At 48.1% G+C, this 13,933-nt stretch overlaps 4 protein-coding genes across 4 annotated transcripts; 1 reads left to right on the forward strand and 3 right to left on the reverse strand.

The window, feature by feature from the left end:
* Positions 1–187: 187 nt before the first annotated feature.
* TRIVIDRAFT_49800 (putative polyketide synthase) lies at positions 188–6,142 on the reverse strand (the record flags this gene model as incomplete). The annotated part of the gene is made up of 5 exons (XM_014099377.1): positions 188–1,504; positions 1,576–3,993; positions 4,052–4,414; positions 4,480–5,650; positions 5,757–6,142. The coding sequence occupies 5 exons, from the start codon at positions 6,140–6,142 to the stop codon at positions 188–190; spliced, it is 5,655 nt and encodes a 1,884-aa protein (XP_013954852.1).
* A 628-nt stretch (positions 6,143–6,770) lies between these two features.
* Positions 6,771–7,961, reverse strand: TRIVIDRAFT_49810 (uncharacterized protein; the record flags this gene model as incomplete). Its single annotated transcript, XM_014099378.1, has 2 exons — positions 6,771–7,574; positions 7,737–7,961. 2 exons carry the CDS (start codon positions 7,959–7,961, stop codon positions 6,771–6,773), a joined length of 1,029 nt encoding a protein of 342 aa, XP_013954853.1.
* A 919-nt stretch (positions 7,962–8,880) lies between these two features.
* TRIVIDRAFT_192594 (uncharacterized protein) lies at positions 8,881–12,397 on the forward strand (the record flags this gene model as incomplete). The annotated part of the gene is made up of 9 exons (XM_014099379.1): positions 8,881–9,008; positions 9,067–9,163; positions 9,261–9,303; positions 9,390–9,797; positions 9,878–10,417; positions 10,479–11,179; positions 11,246–11,921; positions 11,974–12,286; positions 12,376–12,397. The coding sequence occupies 9 exons, from the start codon at positions 8,881–8,883 to the stop codon at positions 12,395–12,397; spliced, it is 2,928 nt and encodes a 975-aa protein (XP_013954854.1).
* A 243-nt stretch (positions 12,398–12,640) lies between these two features.
* Positions 12,641–13,896, reverse strand: TRIVIDRAFT_49755 (uncharacterized protein; the record flags this gene model as incomplete). The annotated part of the gene is made up of 2 exons (XM_014099380.1): positions 12,641–13,693; positions 13,753–13,896. The coding sequence occupies 2 exons, from the start codon at positions 13,894–13,896 to the stop codon at positions 12,641–12,643; spliced, it is 1,197 nt and encodes a 398-aa protein (XP_013954855.1).
* Positions 13,897–13,933: the final 37 nt, after the last annotated feature.

Raw genomic sequence — 13,933 nt, forward strand, 5'->3', positions numbered from 1 at the left:
TCGAAACTGAAAGGTCAAAATTCTATCTTCTATATGAAAACCATCGTGGTCTTGCATTCTCAATCTGGTGCAAGCGGAGCATCCATCCTCCATCCTCAATCCTGAGCATAATCACAATCGACTATCTTATTCATGCTTCCTCGCTCCAGCCTAGTTAAACCCTTATGCCTGAAATATTCCAACTCACTTATTTAATCAGCCAGTTGACCAACTCCTGTACAGTAGCACACTCGAGGAAAATGGAGGCCTGGACCTCGATACCCAACTCTGCCCGCAACTTCCCAGACAGCGCAAGCGACATCAAAGAATCCACACCCAGCTCGGCAAAGGCGGCCTCACCGGCCAAATCTTCTAATTCCAGCCCGGTTTCATCCGCAATGAGCTGGAGACAGGCTGCCACTTGAGGGTTTTGTCCGCCATCTGCCTGTTTCTGCTTTTGCTTCTGCTGGGTAACTGGTGCTGCCGGTGGAATGGGATCCTGTAACTGTGCAGTGACAGCTGGATCTTGCCGTCGCGGATGCGGCGCTGCAGCCACTGGTGGCTTAACTTTGTCAGAGCCACTGGAAGTAATGCTGCTGCTGGTGAGAGCAGCAACAGGGGCATGACTACGACTCTTCCCTGTCTGGCCAGATGGAAACATGATGGGCATCAAAGCGCGCGGAACTCTGTTGAACCGGAGGCCTGCACACACACCCACGACCTTTTCACCACGCAATAGATATATATCGCCTGTAAAGGCACCGGTTTCACCTTCGACGGGAAACATGCGGACATAGTTGCGATAAGTGACACCAGGGCCAGGCTGGAGCTTCTCTGCCAGCCGGAAATGACTCCACCCCGGGGTGATGTAGAAAAAGTCGCGAGATGATCCAGCTGTTTCTCCGGTGCCTTGAACCCCAAAGGCATTCATGACGAAGCCAGCCAGCTGAAATGCGCTGTCTATCCAATGAGGAGGCGTATGCCAAGTGCCATGGCGATCGATATCCAAAACGACGTCCGCAGTAGCCTCCTGAGTGTCTGCAGCTAGTGCTACACGTTGCATGCCACGATATCGTTCACCATAGTCTACCACGTTTGCAAAGAGTTGGTAAGCGGCACTCTGAGAGAATGTGCTCACATTACTGTTCGCTGATAGATCCTCGCCTGCTGCTGCTTTCCAAATCGAATTAGCCCGCGCAGCAACGAGATGCGATGCTATCTGCCATTCGTCCTGCCAGGCTTGAGCGTTCTCATAGAAGACTGTTGCGGTGGCGAAAGCCTTGTCGGACTTTCGAGTTCCATCAGCGTTTGCCGTATACAAGTTTATTTGAGTTTGTCTTTGTAGCATATCCAAGGCTCCCTCGACTTGAATGAATTGCGCCGGCCCGGAAGTCGTGTTCTCATGTAGTATTTGCGCCTCCGTCACCTTCATATTCCTCACATCCATGAACGGCGCGTCAGCGTTTGGTACCGTGTGTTTGTACAAGTATTCGCCAACGGTGAGGGTCAAATCTACCCAAATACTCTAAAAAACATTGCGATTAGCGAGACATCAACAACAATTTGGGGAATAAGAGAGAGAAATGCCAATCATACCCCCGTCACGACACTGCGTCCATTTATTTTATGCCCACTAGCTGCTCCAGCCAAGTCGGGGTGGACCAAGTTGGACAGGACCGTCATCCGTCCTACAGACTCAGTAAACTCCTGGGAAATGATTTGCTGCGCAGACGAGGTGAAGAAAGACGGACACTGTGAGTCTTTGTTCTTTTCAGTGTTTCCGAGCCCGGTATGTGCTTTATCCAATGTCCATGTACCCTCGTATTGGATCCAGTAGTTCTTCTGGTTCCATTGATACGGTTCAAGGTGAATGAGGCGAAGAGATTTTTCATCTGAGGCAAAGTATTCATTCCACGCAACAGGCAGACCCAGACAGTGTAGCATTGCTAGACTTCCTGGCAAGGTAGAGAGTAGGTTATCTCCCTGCCGCAGCGATGCAAAAGTTTGCGTCGCCCCCTTCCCATAATGGTTGCGCACGAAAGAGGTACAAACGGGATGAAGTCCTATATCTATCCAAACAGTTTTATCATCAACAAGGCCTTCCGCTGCAGCAGCATCAAGCGCTGTGACAAAGTTGACAGGCTCGCGTGTGGCACGCCGTAGATAGGTCTCATTGATGATTTGACCCTTGGAGACGCATTGTCCGAGCAGTGGAGAGATAACTGGAATGGTAGGGGCTTTGAAAGTGACGCGCTTAGCTTCCCGTTCAAAGTCATCGAGGATGGGCTGTAGCTGTGCAGAATGGAAGGCAAAGGGGATATCGAGCAGAAGACACTTGAGGCCAGCATCTTGCAACAAGTCACGCAGAGCAACCATGTCTGCTTGTAGGCCACTAACGACGATGTCTGTGACCCCATTGATACACGAGACTTCATAATGGTATTCGTTCTCACTCTCTCTGCACAGTTCGGCTATACGATCGGTCGAGGCACCACGGACAGACAGCATGATATGACTCCCAGGCTCGCAGGCTGCCAGAGTGAGTTTGGCTCGCTTGCCTACCAGATATAGGGCATCTGCCACAGATAGGACGCCAGCCGCAACGAATGCAGCATATTCTCCCAGGCTATGTCCGATAACGATGTCGGGCTTAATACCAAGCAGTCTCCAATACTGTGTCAAGGCGATCTGTAAGACCACCAAGGCGAGTTGAACGACTAATGGGCTCTCGACTGTTACTGGCGGAGCGACTGTACTAGAGTCGTCAGTTGACGTCGGCGTCTCATACCCTGTCTCACTACCAACGCTAGACGAGTTGTTTGAATTGCCGTCAGCATTAAGATTTGCAGCATCACCGACAATAGTAGCAAGTACAGAGGGATATCCCAGCTGGCAGACAATCCGATCCAGCTGGAGAATCTGGTCACGGAAAAGGGGTGCATGTTGGAACAATTGTTCGGCAGCGCCCTGGTAAAAGCAACCTTGACCTGAGAAGGCAAACACTGCAGCCCTCTTCTTGGCTGTGGAGACATGTTTTGCGTGTGCATCAACATTTTCAGCAGCAGCTTCGAGAAACTCGCGGAGCCGGACAGTGTTGGGAACTGAAACTGCAATACGGATGTGATGGTGGATTCTTCTAGCACACGTCGTATAGGAGATGTCCTTCAGTTCTGTCTCCTGGTGAGCATCTAGATGGCGGAGCAAAGCGCTGATGTTACCCCGAAGCGAGGCTTTGCTTTTAGCCGAGATGCAAACTACTTGGTGGGTTGCCGCCTCTGACAAAACCTCACGATTGTCTCCTTCAGCGCGTGCCAACGGTGCATCTTCAAGCAATAGCGTCGTGTTTCCGCCATGAGCACCAAAGCTGTTTACAACAGAGTAGCGCTTTGTATTATTTGACTTCGGAAGCCAGGGGCTGTTTTCAGACATGATTCCAGCGTTTCGATTAGCCAAGTGGTGAGCCACGACTGGATTCATGGTCGTCTTGATGCCAACGTGACGCGGAATCGCACTATGCTGGTACATCAGCAGAACCTTTATCAATGAGGCAATTCCTGCAGCAGCTTCACCATGTCCAATATTGGATTTAACTGCGCCTAAATGCAGACGTTGCTCAGAGCGTCGGCGTTGACCCAGAGGCGCGAAGAAATCGAGCACTGATTCAGACTCAACAGCATCCCCAACCTGGGTTCCCGTGCCGTGTAGCTCAACATAGCTAACATCCAGGGGGTTAACACCTGCACTGTCTAACACCTGGCGGTAGTTGTCTTTCTGAGCGCCTGCATGCGGCTGAGTTATAGAAATGCTCTCTGCTGAATGATTTGTAGCACCGGATATTATAGTCGCCAGAATTTTGTCGTTGTCTGCAAGGGCATCCTCAAGCCGTTTGATGACTACAGAGCCGACGCCGTCTCCACGACAATACCCATCGGCTCCAGCATCCCACACCTTACACTGGCCCGTCTTGGACAAAAAATGCCCCTTGTTTAGCATACAGTAAATATCTGGATTGGTCTTTTTTTACAAAGTTAGCACTAACAATTCATCTCTCGGTTCCTATCCCACGACTCACAATAACATTGAGACCTCCGGCTATTGCCGTATCGACATCGCCAGCCCACAGCGCCGAGCAAGCCGCGTGAACTGCAGCCAAGCCACTCGAGCATGCCGTGTCGATGTTGAAGCTGGGGCCTTGGAATTTGAAGAAGTAGTTGATTCGGCCATTTCCGAAACCACGTTCAGTACCAGGAATCCCATAGGTGCCAATATTCTGGCTTGCGTTTACCTCACGATAGTCATCACTAGCTTGACCGTAATAGGTTCCTACCCGTGATACATGAGATGAAGGCGTCCGATTCGGTACGAAGCCGGACATTTCGAGAGCTTCATATGCCGTGACAAGTGCTAGTCGTTGCATCGGGTCCGTTTGTTCAGCCTGTCTCATTGTCTTAGTATTAGATGGACAATCATTCAAGATCAAATGTCGTGGTTGTATCTTACCTCACGCGGGGACATATTGAAGAATCCGGCGTCGAAGTGTCCGGGATTTGCTATGAAATTGCCAAATTTCGTCCCGATACTGTTCTCCATCTCGTCGGTAGGGTCAAAGTGGGCTTCGACATCGAATCTATCCGGGGGAACAATGGTATGTGTATCCACACCATTGATTAGGAGTTTCCAGAACTCCTGAGGACTATCAGCTCCGCCTGGCATGCGACATGCCATTCCAACAATGGCCAGCTTCGAGTTGTGTGGCGCACTTGAGATACCATGTGGTTGATCAAATGTGCACTCGTCTTGCATCACCCAATCCACCAGGTCCTCTCGCTGCACACTAACGATAGAGAGTTTATCTGTGACATCAGATATGATTGTGTCCGATATGAGCGATGTCCTGTAGTGAAAGACTTGGAATGAAGATATAGCTAGCTCCTGTTTATGCAAAAGCTGCATCACCACACCATCCGACAGCTTGTCAAAATACAGCGGCTTAGTTAAAGCTTCAGTGCAAATAGCTTCTATCAGATGGTATGCATCTGAAGCCGGAAATGGTGCTCCTGTGTATGGTGAAAGTAGAGGCAGCTGGACGGAACGTGAACCCCATCTCTGCCAAACTTCCGCTGCCTTGAGGATGGAACAGACATCGTTGAGATCATAGACATTGGAAACATGGCAGAGACCACCTGAGATAGGCAGTGCTGAGTGGCGCGATGAGCCGAGTATCTCAGACTGGGAGAAGATTTTCTCAAGGCGAGCAGGAGGGCCCGTGATGCCAACTGAAGCTTGGTCAACATGGCTAATGCTGATCTTAGTTAGAGGCATTGTTTTCGCTCCAACATCGCTCAACTCCTCTTGACCATTAAAGTGATCCAATTCCGCCTGAACTACTTCAGCTGGCACGCCAATCACCACGGATGCCCAGCTAACAGGTGATTTTGCTAGCTCTGTAGGCTCTGTTGGCTCAAGGAACTGTGAAATCCGGCCCACATGAACGCAAAAGGCAACAGCCATTCGCACACTCTCAACTCCATAATAGACAAGGTCTATGAGAGAAGCAGATACGGCTACTGCCGCGGCTGGGAAGAGGCCAACGCTGATGCCTGCCAAGCAGGTTTTGCCGATATTGTCTTCTGTTCCATTAGAGTATGGAATGTTATGTGCTTCATGGTATCTAATGTTGAACGTAGTTGTGGTCAGTTATTTTCATTCTTGAAGATATGGTGTGCCAAATCTTTGATTGCTAGGTAATAGACGACAATAAGGTAACAAATTCTTACCCAATAAGCATTGCAATTTCGTAGATGCAGAGGAAAGCACCCTCCCAAGTGCCACAAAGAGAACTACCCTTGAGCTTCTCCCAGTGGGACGCAAGCGTAACAACATCGTGAAAAGGCGGAACTTGGTCACGCAGTGGCCGTGGCAGCTTCTGGACTTCTTGCTTCAGGACCGCAGCGCACTCTTGCAAAAAGCGGGCAAGCTGAGAATATCGAGGCAACTTAGCATATCTATGGAGCCTGCGAAACAAATCCTTGACATCACCGCTTGGAAGTTCGTGGCTGAATAGGATAAACTTGGTAGTTTCGTCCACGTTGATGTTGTTGTCTAAACGTTCGATGCCGGGCTCAATAGAATTTGGGGGAGTATGGACAAATTTTTCGCTCATTGTCAATGAGGGCCGGCGTATTTCACCAGTGTGTATCAAAACGAGAGGTGAAATAAAAAATAAACAGAATTTGAAGGAAATATGCTGCACACAAAAGGCTGGTAACAGAAGAATATAAACAATCGGATTTCCTTGTTCGTAAATCAGAGATGGAGATGGGTGACCAGTCACAGATCTCAGGAGGGATAGTAAGGACTATTAATTGCAATTTGTCTGTTATTTGGCCTTTAAACTCTATTCTTGCTTCATTCTGCGTTTGAAAGTACTAGAGCAGAATGATAACGATTCCTACGTAGGATTGCTTGTGTTCGAGATGTCAGCCGAGGCGACCACTCGAGCCTCAAAACGGCTTCCCCGACTCAGAATCAATTCTCACTATGTTACACTAGTCCCAAGAGAGGCGACAGCCACGAGCTCGGAATCCGACTCGGTGGATTGTACTGTTATTCCCCGGGTCCTCCGGAAATCCATCAACAATGATCTCTAGGAGTCTGAAATACGAATGGGTTTGTATACAGAGACGATTGTCCCTCTCTCCTTTTCTATTTTGGGCATCATAAATATTCAGAAATTCGTCTCTTTGCCTATGAGGTAATTGGATAATTAAATAGTAGTATCAATTGACTAACTAATAGCTTGCACCTCTTGCAAACCAGTGCCGAGTCTTATCTGACCCTACCAATTTAGAGCCAACCTTGCCGTTTTCTGCCAACATGAACAGTACCTGGTTCAGTAGAGGCTTCAAAGCCGATTCGAATGCGGCAGTATCCTTAGAGACATCCCCATATAAGCGAAGGCCTATATCAGAGGTGGATAGGCCCATCCTATTTCCGCTTTGATCATCGCCGCTACCGCAGTCGCTCCCACTGCTGCTGCTGCTACTTTTACCGCCACTGCTTTTGCTCCCAGAACCTAGGACATCGGAAGAAGCTTGTTTGACCAACTCTGCGTAGACCTGCCGCTCCCTAGAATCTCTCTGAGCGATATAGTTCGCCATCTTACGTGGTAGGTCACGTATTACTTCTCCATGGCCAGGATAGCCAACAGCACATCCTAAGCTTGCCATCAAGCGAAGGCTCGCCATGTACTCTCCCAAACATTCAGCTACACTGTATCCGTGGCCTAATACGTTGTCTCCTGTAAACAATGCATTCTCTTCTTCCAGTAGGAAACAAGCATGATCCGCTGTGTGTCCAGGCGTTAGTACCGCCCGTATAGTAGCACCCTGAGTTTGGAAAATTTGTCCATTTGTAATGTTTTGTTGATTTTTGTCGGGTTGGTTCTTGTGCACTGCTATAGTTGGGTCGTGGACAAGGAGATCAGCAACTCCTCCTGTATGATCCCCGTGCCAGTGCGTCAGAAGAACATGAGATATTGATATGTCATGATCTTCAAGATACCTGGTCACATTCACAGCCCATTGAGGAAGACCCTATGCATATTCGTTGTTAGTACACTAAGTTCCAGTAAACAGAAGGAATATACGCCATTCACACCTAGCAGCACAAGATTGCTCGGCAAATAAAGTGTAAAGGGTAGATGGTTCCATAAGACACCATAGAAGGATAGCTCAAAAGAATAAGAAAGAGTTTACCTCTCCAGTATCAATTAATATTCTAGTATTTCCGGTGCCAACTAAGTAGGTGTTGGTACCCTGAAGTTGCATGTCTCCTGGATTACCAGCGAGAAATCGCACGATGCAGCCAGATATACCATCATCGACATCAGAAAGCACAGGCAGTTTGTTTCTTTGTGTTGTGAGGTATTCATTCCAGAAGCTGGACGAGTAAAATCTCTTGGGCTTGGTGGTTGAAGACATTGAGACGACAATAGCAGATAGTGACCACTGATTTATTGAGTGAATAAGTTTTTTTAAGACATATGGATAATGCATACAGAGAGATATGTGCATGAGTGAGAAAAGGGTATACATTTTGAATGCGAAACAGACCAAAATGATCCAGGGTAATAGCGGTGTGAATGATTGGCATTTGTGCTTCCCCAGAACTTCCGAGTAGCTTGAAATCTTCCTCAATACAATCCTTACAGGAAGGTGAGTTTTATAACGCCACTATTCCACATTAGCTACTCAATGGCAAGCTGGCGAATTACAAAGCAGCTCAGAATATGACCTTGTGAAGGTCCTCTTTACTGGCATGGCACTAGATTGGGCCCAGGCAGAGCTACTTACAGCCCGTCTCAATCGAATAAACCCGTCCCTTTTAACGCGTGTTGCAGTTGGGGTGAGACTTGACGCCAAGTGTTACCATCCAATCCGAGTTTCAGATGGTAATCAGAGAATGGCGGCTCTTATGTCAGACTGTATCGCTTTCGCATAATCATTGGGGTCGTGCAGCATGAAAATTGGAGGTCGGATTCCGAGAGAAAGCAAGGCTGTGAAGCGGCTGAAGATTTAACCTCCCGAAATCCTTCCGATGGGATGTGGGATTGATTGATAGGATGTAGAGGCAACGCAAAGGCCACCAGAATTACAGCATGTCAGCATCCCGACTGAATCCTGTGCAGCATCAATCATAACGGCAGCAGGTGAAAGTTGTCTCACTTTCGGAGTGAAGTTCGATTCTTTGGGCGAGAGCAGTATATATGTTTCCATATATCCGTTCATTCACATTCACCTTCGACAGCAAACACTAGCGCAGAATAAACAATCATTGCTTTTGAATTTCAACCTAGCGATAGAATATCCACCTTAAACACGCCGTTAAACGCTGACAAAAATGGCCAACATCCCGGAACAGTGCACAGTGCTGGTAATTGGTGGCGGACCAGCAGGCTCATATGCTGCTTCGGCTCTTGCTCGAGAGGGCATCGAAGTGGTTCTCCTTGAGGCAGAAAAATTTCCGAGGTCGGTATCACTAGATCGTATTTGATCCTGTATTTGGCCTATCTTACAAATCCACCAGATATCACATTGGCGAGAGCATGCTTCCCTCTATGCGCCACTTCCTCAAATTCATCGATGCCTACGAAAAGTGGGATGCTCATGGGTTCAATATCAAGGTAATCAAAATCCCCTGTGCTACTTAATCGCAGTAAATGATATACGGAGAGAGAGGGCTAGAGACAAGGAAATAGTATCGCTGACGCTCAGAAACAGAAAGGCGGTGCTTTCCGTCTCAATTGGTCTCGACCAGAAACTTGTAAGTCCCTAGTGCCATCCACTAACAATGGTTTCAATGTCACAGTAAGCGATAAATGAGTTGCTAAACAGATTATCTTCTTTCAGATACGGACTTCATCGCAGCTGGGGGACCCGGAGGCTACGCCTGGAACGTTGTCCGATCTGAGGCAGACGAGCTGCTGTTCAAGCATGCAGCGGAGTGCGGTGTCCAGACATTTGACGAGACTAAGGTAGCATCTATTGAGTTTGCTCCAGCTACCTCTGATGTTCAAAGCTTGGGTCGACCCGTATCTGCCACATGGACTCGCAAAGATGGAAGCTCTGGCACAGTTTCTTTTGATTATGTCGTAGATGCGTCAGGCCGAGCAGGGTTGATCAGCACCAAGTATCTGAAGAACCGATCTTATAACCAGGGTCTCAAAAACGTCGCTAGTTGGGGTTATTGGAAGAACGGTGGTGTCCACGGAGTTGGAACACACAAAGAAGGTGCACCGTATTTCGAAGCACTCAAAGGTATGTCCTGGAAACCACTTGGAATTGCCACTCAAAAGCTGGAAGGAACCGTGCTGACACAAGTTGTTGCTTTCTATTAGACGGTAGTGGATGGGTTTGGTTTATCCCCCTCCACAATGGCCATCACTCGGTTGGAGTTGTTCAAAACCAGGAAATGGCAGCCAAGAAGAAGCGAGAAATGACTGAACCATCTTCCAAAGGCTTCTACATCGAGTCTCTAGACCTTGTCCCCGGCATCAAGGAACTTCTCGCCAACGCCGAACTCGTTTCTGAAATCAAGTCAGCGTCTGATTGGTCATACAGCGCCTCAAAATACGCCTTTCCAGGTGTCCGTATTGCCGGAGATGCTGGGTCTTTCATTGACCCATTCTTCTCCTCAGGTGTTCACTTGGCTCTTTCAGGCGGCCTATCGGCAGCTACAACAATCGCTGCGGCTATTCGAGGTGACTGCGGCGAGAAGGCTGCATCATCTTGGCATGATAAGAAGACAGCCGAGAGCTACACTCGCTTCCTCTTAGTGGTCTCGAGCGCATTGAAGCAGATCAGGTCTCAAGATGAGCCTGTTATCAATGACTTTGATGAGGCGACATTTGAAAGAGCATTTGACCTTTTCAGACCCAGTATGTCAATTCTGTGCTATTCTGCAGTGATGTATGGATATTCTAACACTGCCAATTACAGTTATCCAAGGCCAAGCTGATGCTGATGCCAAAGGAAAACTGACACAGGCCGAAATTTCCAAGACGGTGGAGTTCTGCTTCAAAGCATTCGCCCATGTCTCATTCGAGGAAAAGGAAGCCTTGGTGAAGAAGCTCAAAGAACTTGGCCTCGATGGCGATGCTTACGATGAGAGCAACCGCAAGGCTCTCGATGAGCTTGAGAAGAAGCTGACACCCGAAGAGCAATCAATCCTGAAGACGCTGAAGGGACGGCGTATGGTCCGCCCCGAAGATTCACTTAACATTGACAACTTCACTCTCGATTCTATTGATGGTCTTGCTCCACGTCTGGAGCGTGGGAAGTTGGGGTTGGCTACTGCTAAGAAGGCAGAGGTCAAATTCACACGCCATGACCCCCTTTCATTCCTGAACGGTGAATCGAAGGCTGTGAAGAAGGCTTTACAAAATGGTCATGCTGAGTTGAACGAGAGAAGCGAAGTTCACAGCACCAATGTCACTAACGGAGATAAGCCTCTGAATGGACATACCAAGGTCGAAGACCAATCCGTTGCAAGCCTCGTGGCAGAACTTGTTGCTTCTGAGAGGAGCCTCCCCCAGGCATCACTTGATGAATCTAGCAGGCACCGCTTGATTTCGTCGTTGCAGGAGTCTGCAGAAGAACTTGAAACTCCATATGACTCTATGCTGCGCTTCCTCAATGCTGTAGGTGTATAGAGTAATGTAATTCTACTTGTATTGTTTTTATTACTAACGATACTGTCCAAACAGAGTCGGCAAATTGCCCTCATCAAGATCGGCGGTGACCTTGGAATCTTCAAGTGTCTGGCGGAGAGCAAGACACCTTTGTCTTCTAAGGAGCTGGCCAAGCCCAACATGGCTGACCCGACTCTCGTTGGTCGTATCATGCGCTACCTGGTTGCTAACCGTCTTGCCGCAGAGACGGCCCCAGATCAATATGTGGCCAGAAAGATGACGTACGCCCTGGCAGATCCTCAAATTGAGGGTCCCATGCGCTTCTTCCACGCCGTCAGCAGCCCTTCCTTCCAGGCTCTGCCCGACTTCCTAAAGGAGACTGGATACCAGAACCAACCACAGACTTCTGCTCTTCAAAAGGGCCTCAACACAGATTTGGGTCTGTTTGCCTGGTTGAAGCAGCATCCGGATCTGTTGAAGGACTTCCAGAATCTCATGGGAATTCCCAAAGAAGGTAACTGTCTCGATGTGATTTCGTTCGAATCTGCCGTGATCGGCGGCCACGAAGGTCCAGTATTCGTAGACATTGGCGGTAACACCGGCCATCAAGCAAAGCAACTGCTAGCCAAGTATCCCGAGTTGGCCAATCGAGTGGTGGTTCAAGATCGTGAGGAGACTATCAAAAGCGCTTCGGATGTCAAGGGATTCCAGCTGATGGCACATGATTTCTTCAGCCCACAGCCCGTTCAAGGTAAGTCTAATATTTCTAATATCGCAACCCAGTTAACTAATTGTGGTTAAAGGAGCCAAATACTACTACCTGCGAGCCATTCTTCACAACTGGGATGACGATAAAGCTTCCCAAATCCTGTCCAACATTGTACCATCCATGTCGACTGATTCACTAATGTTGATCGATGAGCTCGTCATAGCAGATCAGGGATCTCACGTCTGGCCTGCAGGCCTCGATCTCCAGATGTATACACTATTTGGGTCTTCCGAGCGGACGGCATCACAATGGGATTCTATTCTCGACCGTGCCGGACTTCGCCCTGTGGCAGTCAAGAAGTATGCACCGGTTATGGGAAGCTCGGTCATTTTCGCTGCACCAAAATTGTCGGACGCAAGCCTTAGCGGACAGAATTCTTTGGCTGATGCATATGTTTCTCAGTCCACCACTGTTACATGTAACTAAGATACCACAGTCGCTGCTACACTACACTTTAAGATATTTGCTGTGTATAAGTGGATGTTGGATGAAGCAAAACGCTCCTATCCGAAGATCAATTCGACTACCTGATGTATCTCTCAAAGAACAGACCAGAACAATTAGTTTTAGATAAAAAAGCCAAGAGAATATAGACTTTTTTTATGATTAAGTTAGATCCTCAGTCATAGCATGTATTATAGGAGAACTTTCAACAGCAGCATGACAACGGTTATACCCAAGACAATAGCACCGTCCATATATCATTCCTTCTCATCTTCCAAAACCGCTCGAAAAGCTTGGAACATATCTGACTTAAGATCTTCCCAATTTTCCAACCCAATGCTAACACGAAGCAGTGTAGGATCTGCGTCAGGATCTGTCATCGTCCTCCACTCAATCAGACTCTCAACGCCACCAAGACTAGTAGAATGAGAGAACAGCCTCAACTTGCTTGGGAATCTGCTAGCCATATTTCGAGATCTTAAACATATAGAAAACACTGGCCCGAAACCGTTGGGCATTTGAGATTTAAGCCATCCTTCCTCCAGATCTGCTGCCTGGAGAGATGCGTGGGTGACAGTGGCGAGGGCGGTCTTGATGATTTGTGATTCCGAATTGCCTTGCACCCCATTGCTTTCGTTGGATTGGAGGGTGCTGTTTAGCCATTGAACCAGCCTTGTAGCCGTTTCCTGTTGCTGCATGACTCGAAGATGCAGAGTTCTCATGCTGCGAACACCAAGCCAGCCTTCGAGGCTCCCCATCACGCCACCCAAGAAGAAGCGTTCTTTCTTCAACTGCGTATACCACTCTTGGTTATTCGTTGCAATGACGCCGCAGAGCATATCGCTATGTCCTCCAAAATATTTGGTTCCAGAGTGGAGCACAATATCAGCACCGTGTGTGAATGGGTCTTGAAGGCCAGGGGGGCCAAACGTGGCATCCACGACTAAGATGGCACCCCTTGAGTGTGCTTTATTGGCAAAATCCTGAATATTCATGGCTATGCCTGTAGGGTTGACTGGAGTTTCCAAGAAGATGACATCTCCTGCCTCAAGATCTTCTGCTGCGCAATCCAATGGCAGCTTCTTCATTCCATTTAGGCCACTGATTAGTGCAATTGTTCCATGACAACCTGGATATCCTTTGCCGATAGATATCTGTCGAGGTTTAAGGCAAACTAGTACACCTAGCAAGGCTGAGAGTCCAGAGGTATACGTCAATGAGGGGGCTTTGAGAAGAGAGGTAAGGACTGCTTCGAATCTAGTAGTATTTGGATTTGTCAGACGAGCGTAAACATGGCTTTTATCCTCTGCCTATGATGTATACGTCAGACTTCGATATGTTAAAAAAATTGGTGACTAATATAACTCACACTCCGAAGCCTTAGAGGAATGAGTTGTTCGGGATCGGAGGGAAACCTGAAGGTGCTTGCCACATGGAGAGGTGGTGCCACATCGTTGCTCACATCCAATTCATCATCAGCATGTAGGGCCAAGGTTTCTGGATGGTGCTCCATAGTAACTGCTGTTTCCAAGGTATGTATGATAAGAAAA

Source organism: Trichoderma virens (assembly GCF_000170995.1).
Source record: "Trichoderma virens Gv29-8 chromosome Unknown TRIVIscaffold_78, whole genome shotgun sequence".
Lineage (NCBI taxonomy): Eukaryota > Fungi > Ascomycota > Sordariomycetes > Hypocreales > Hypocreaceae > Trichoderma > Trichoderma virens.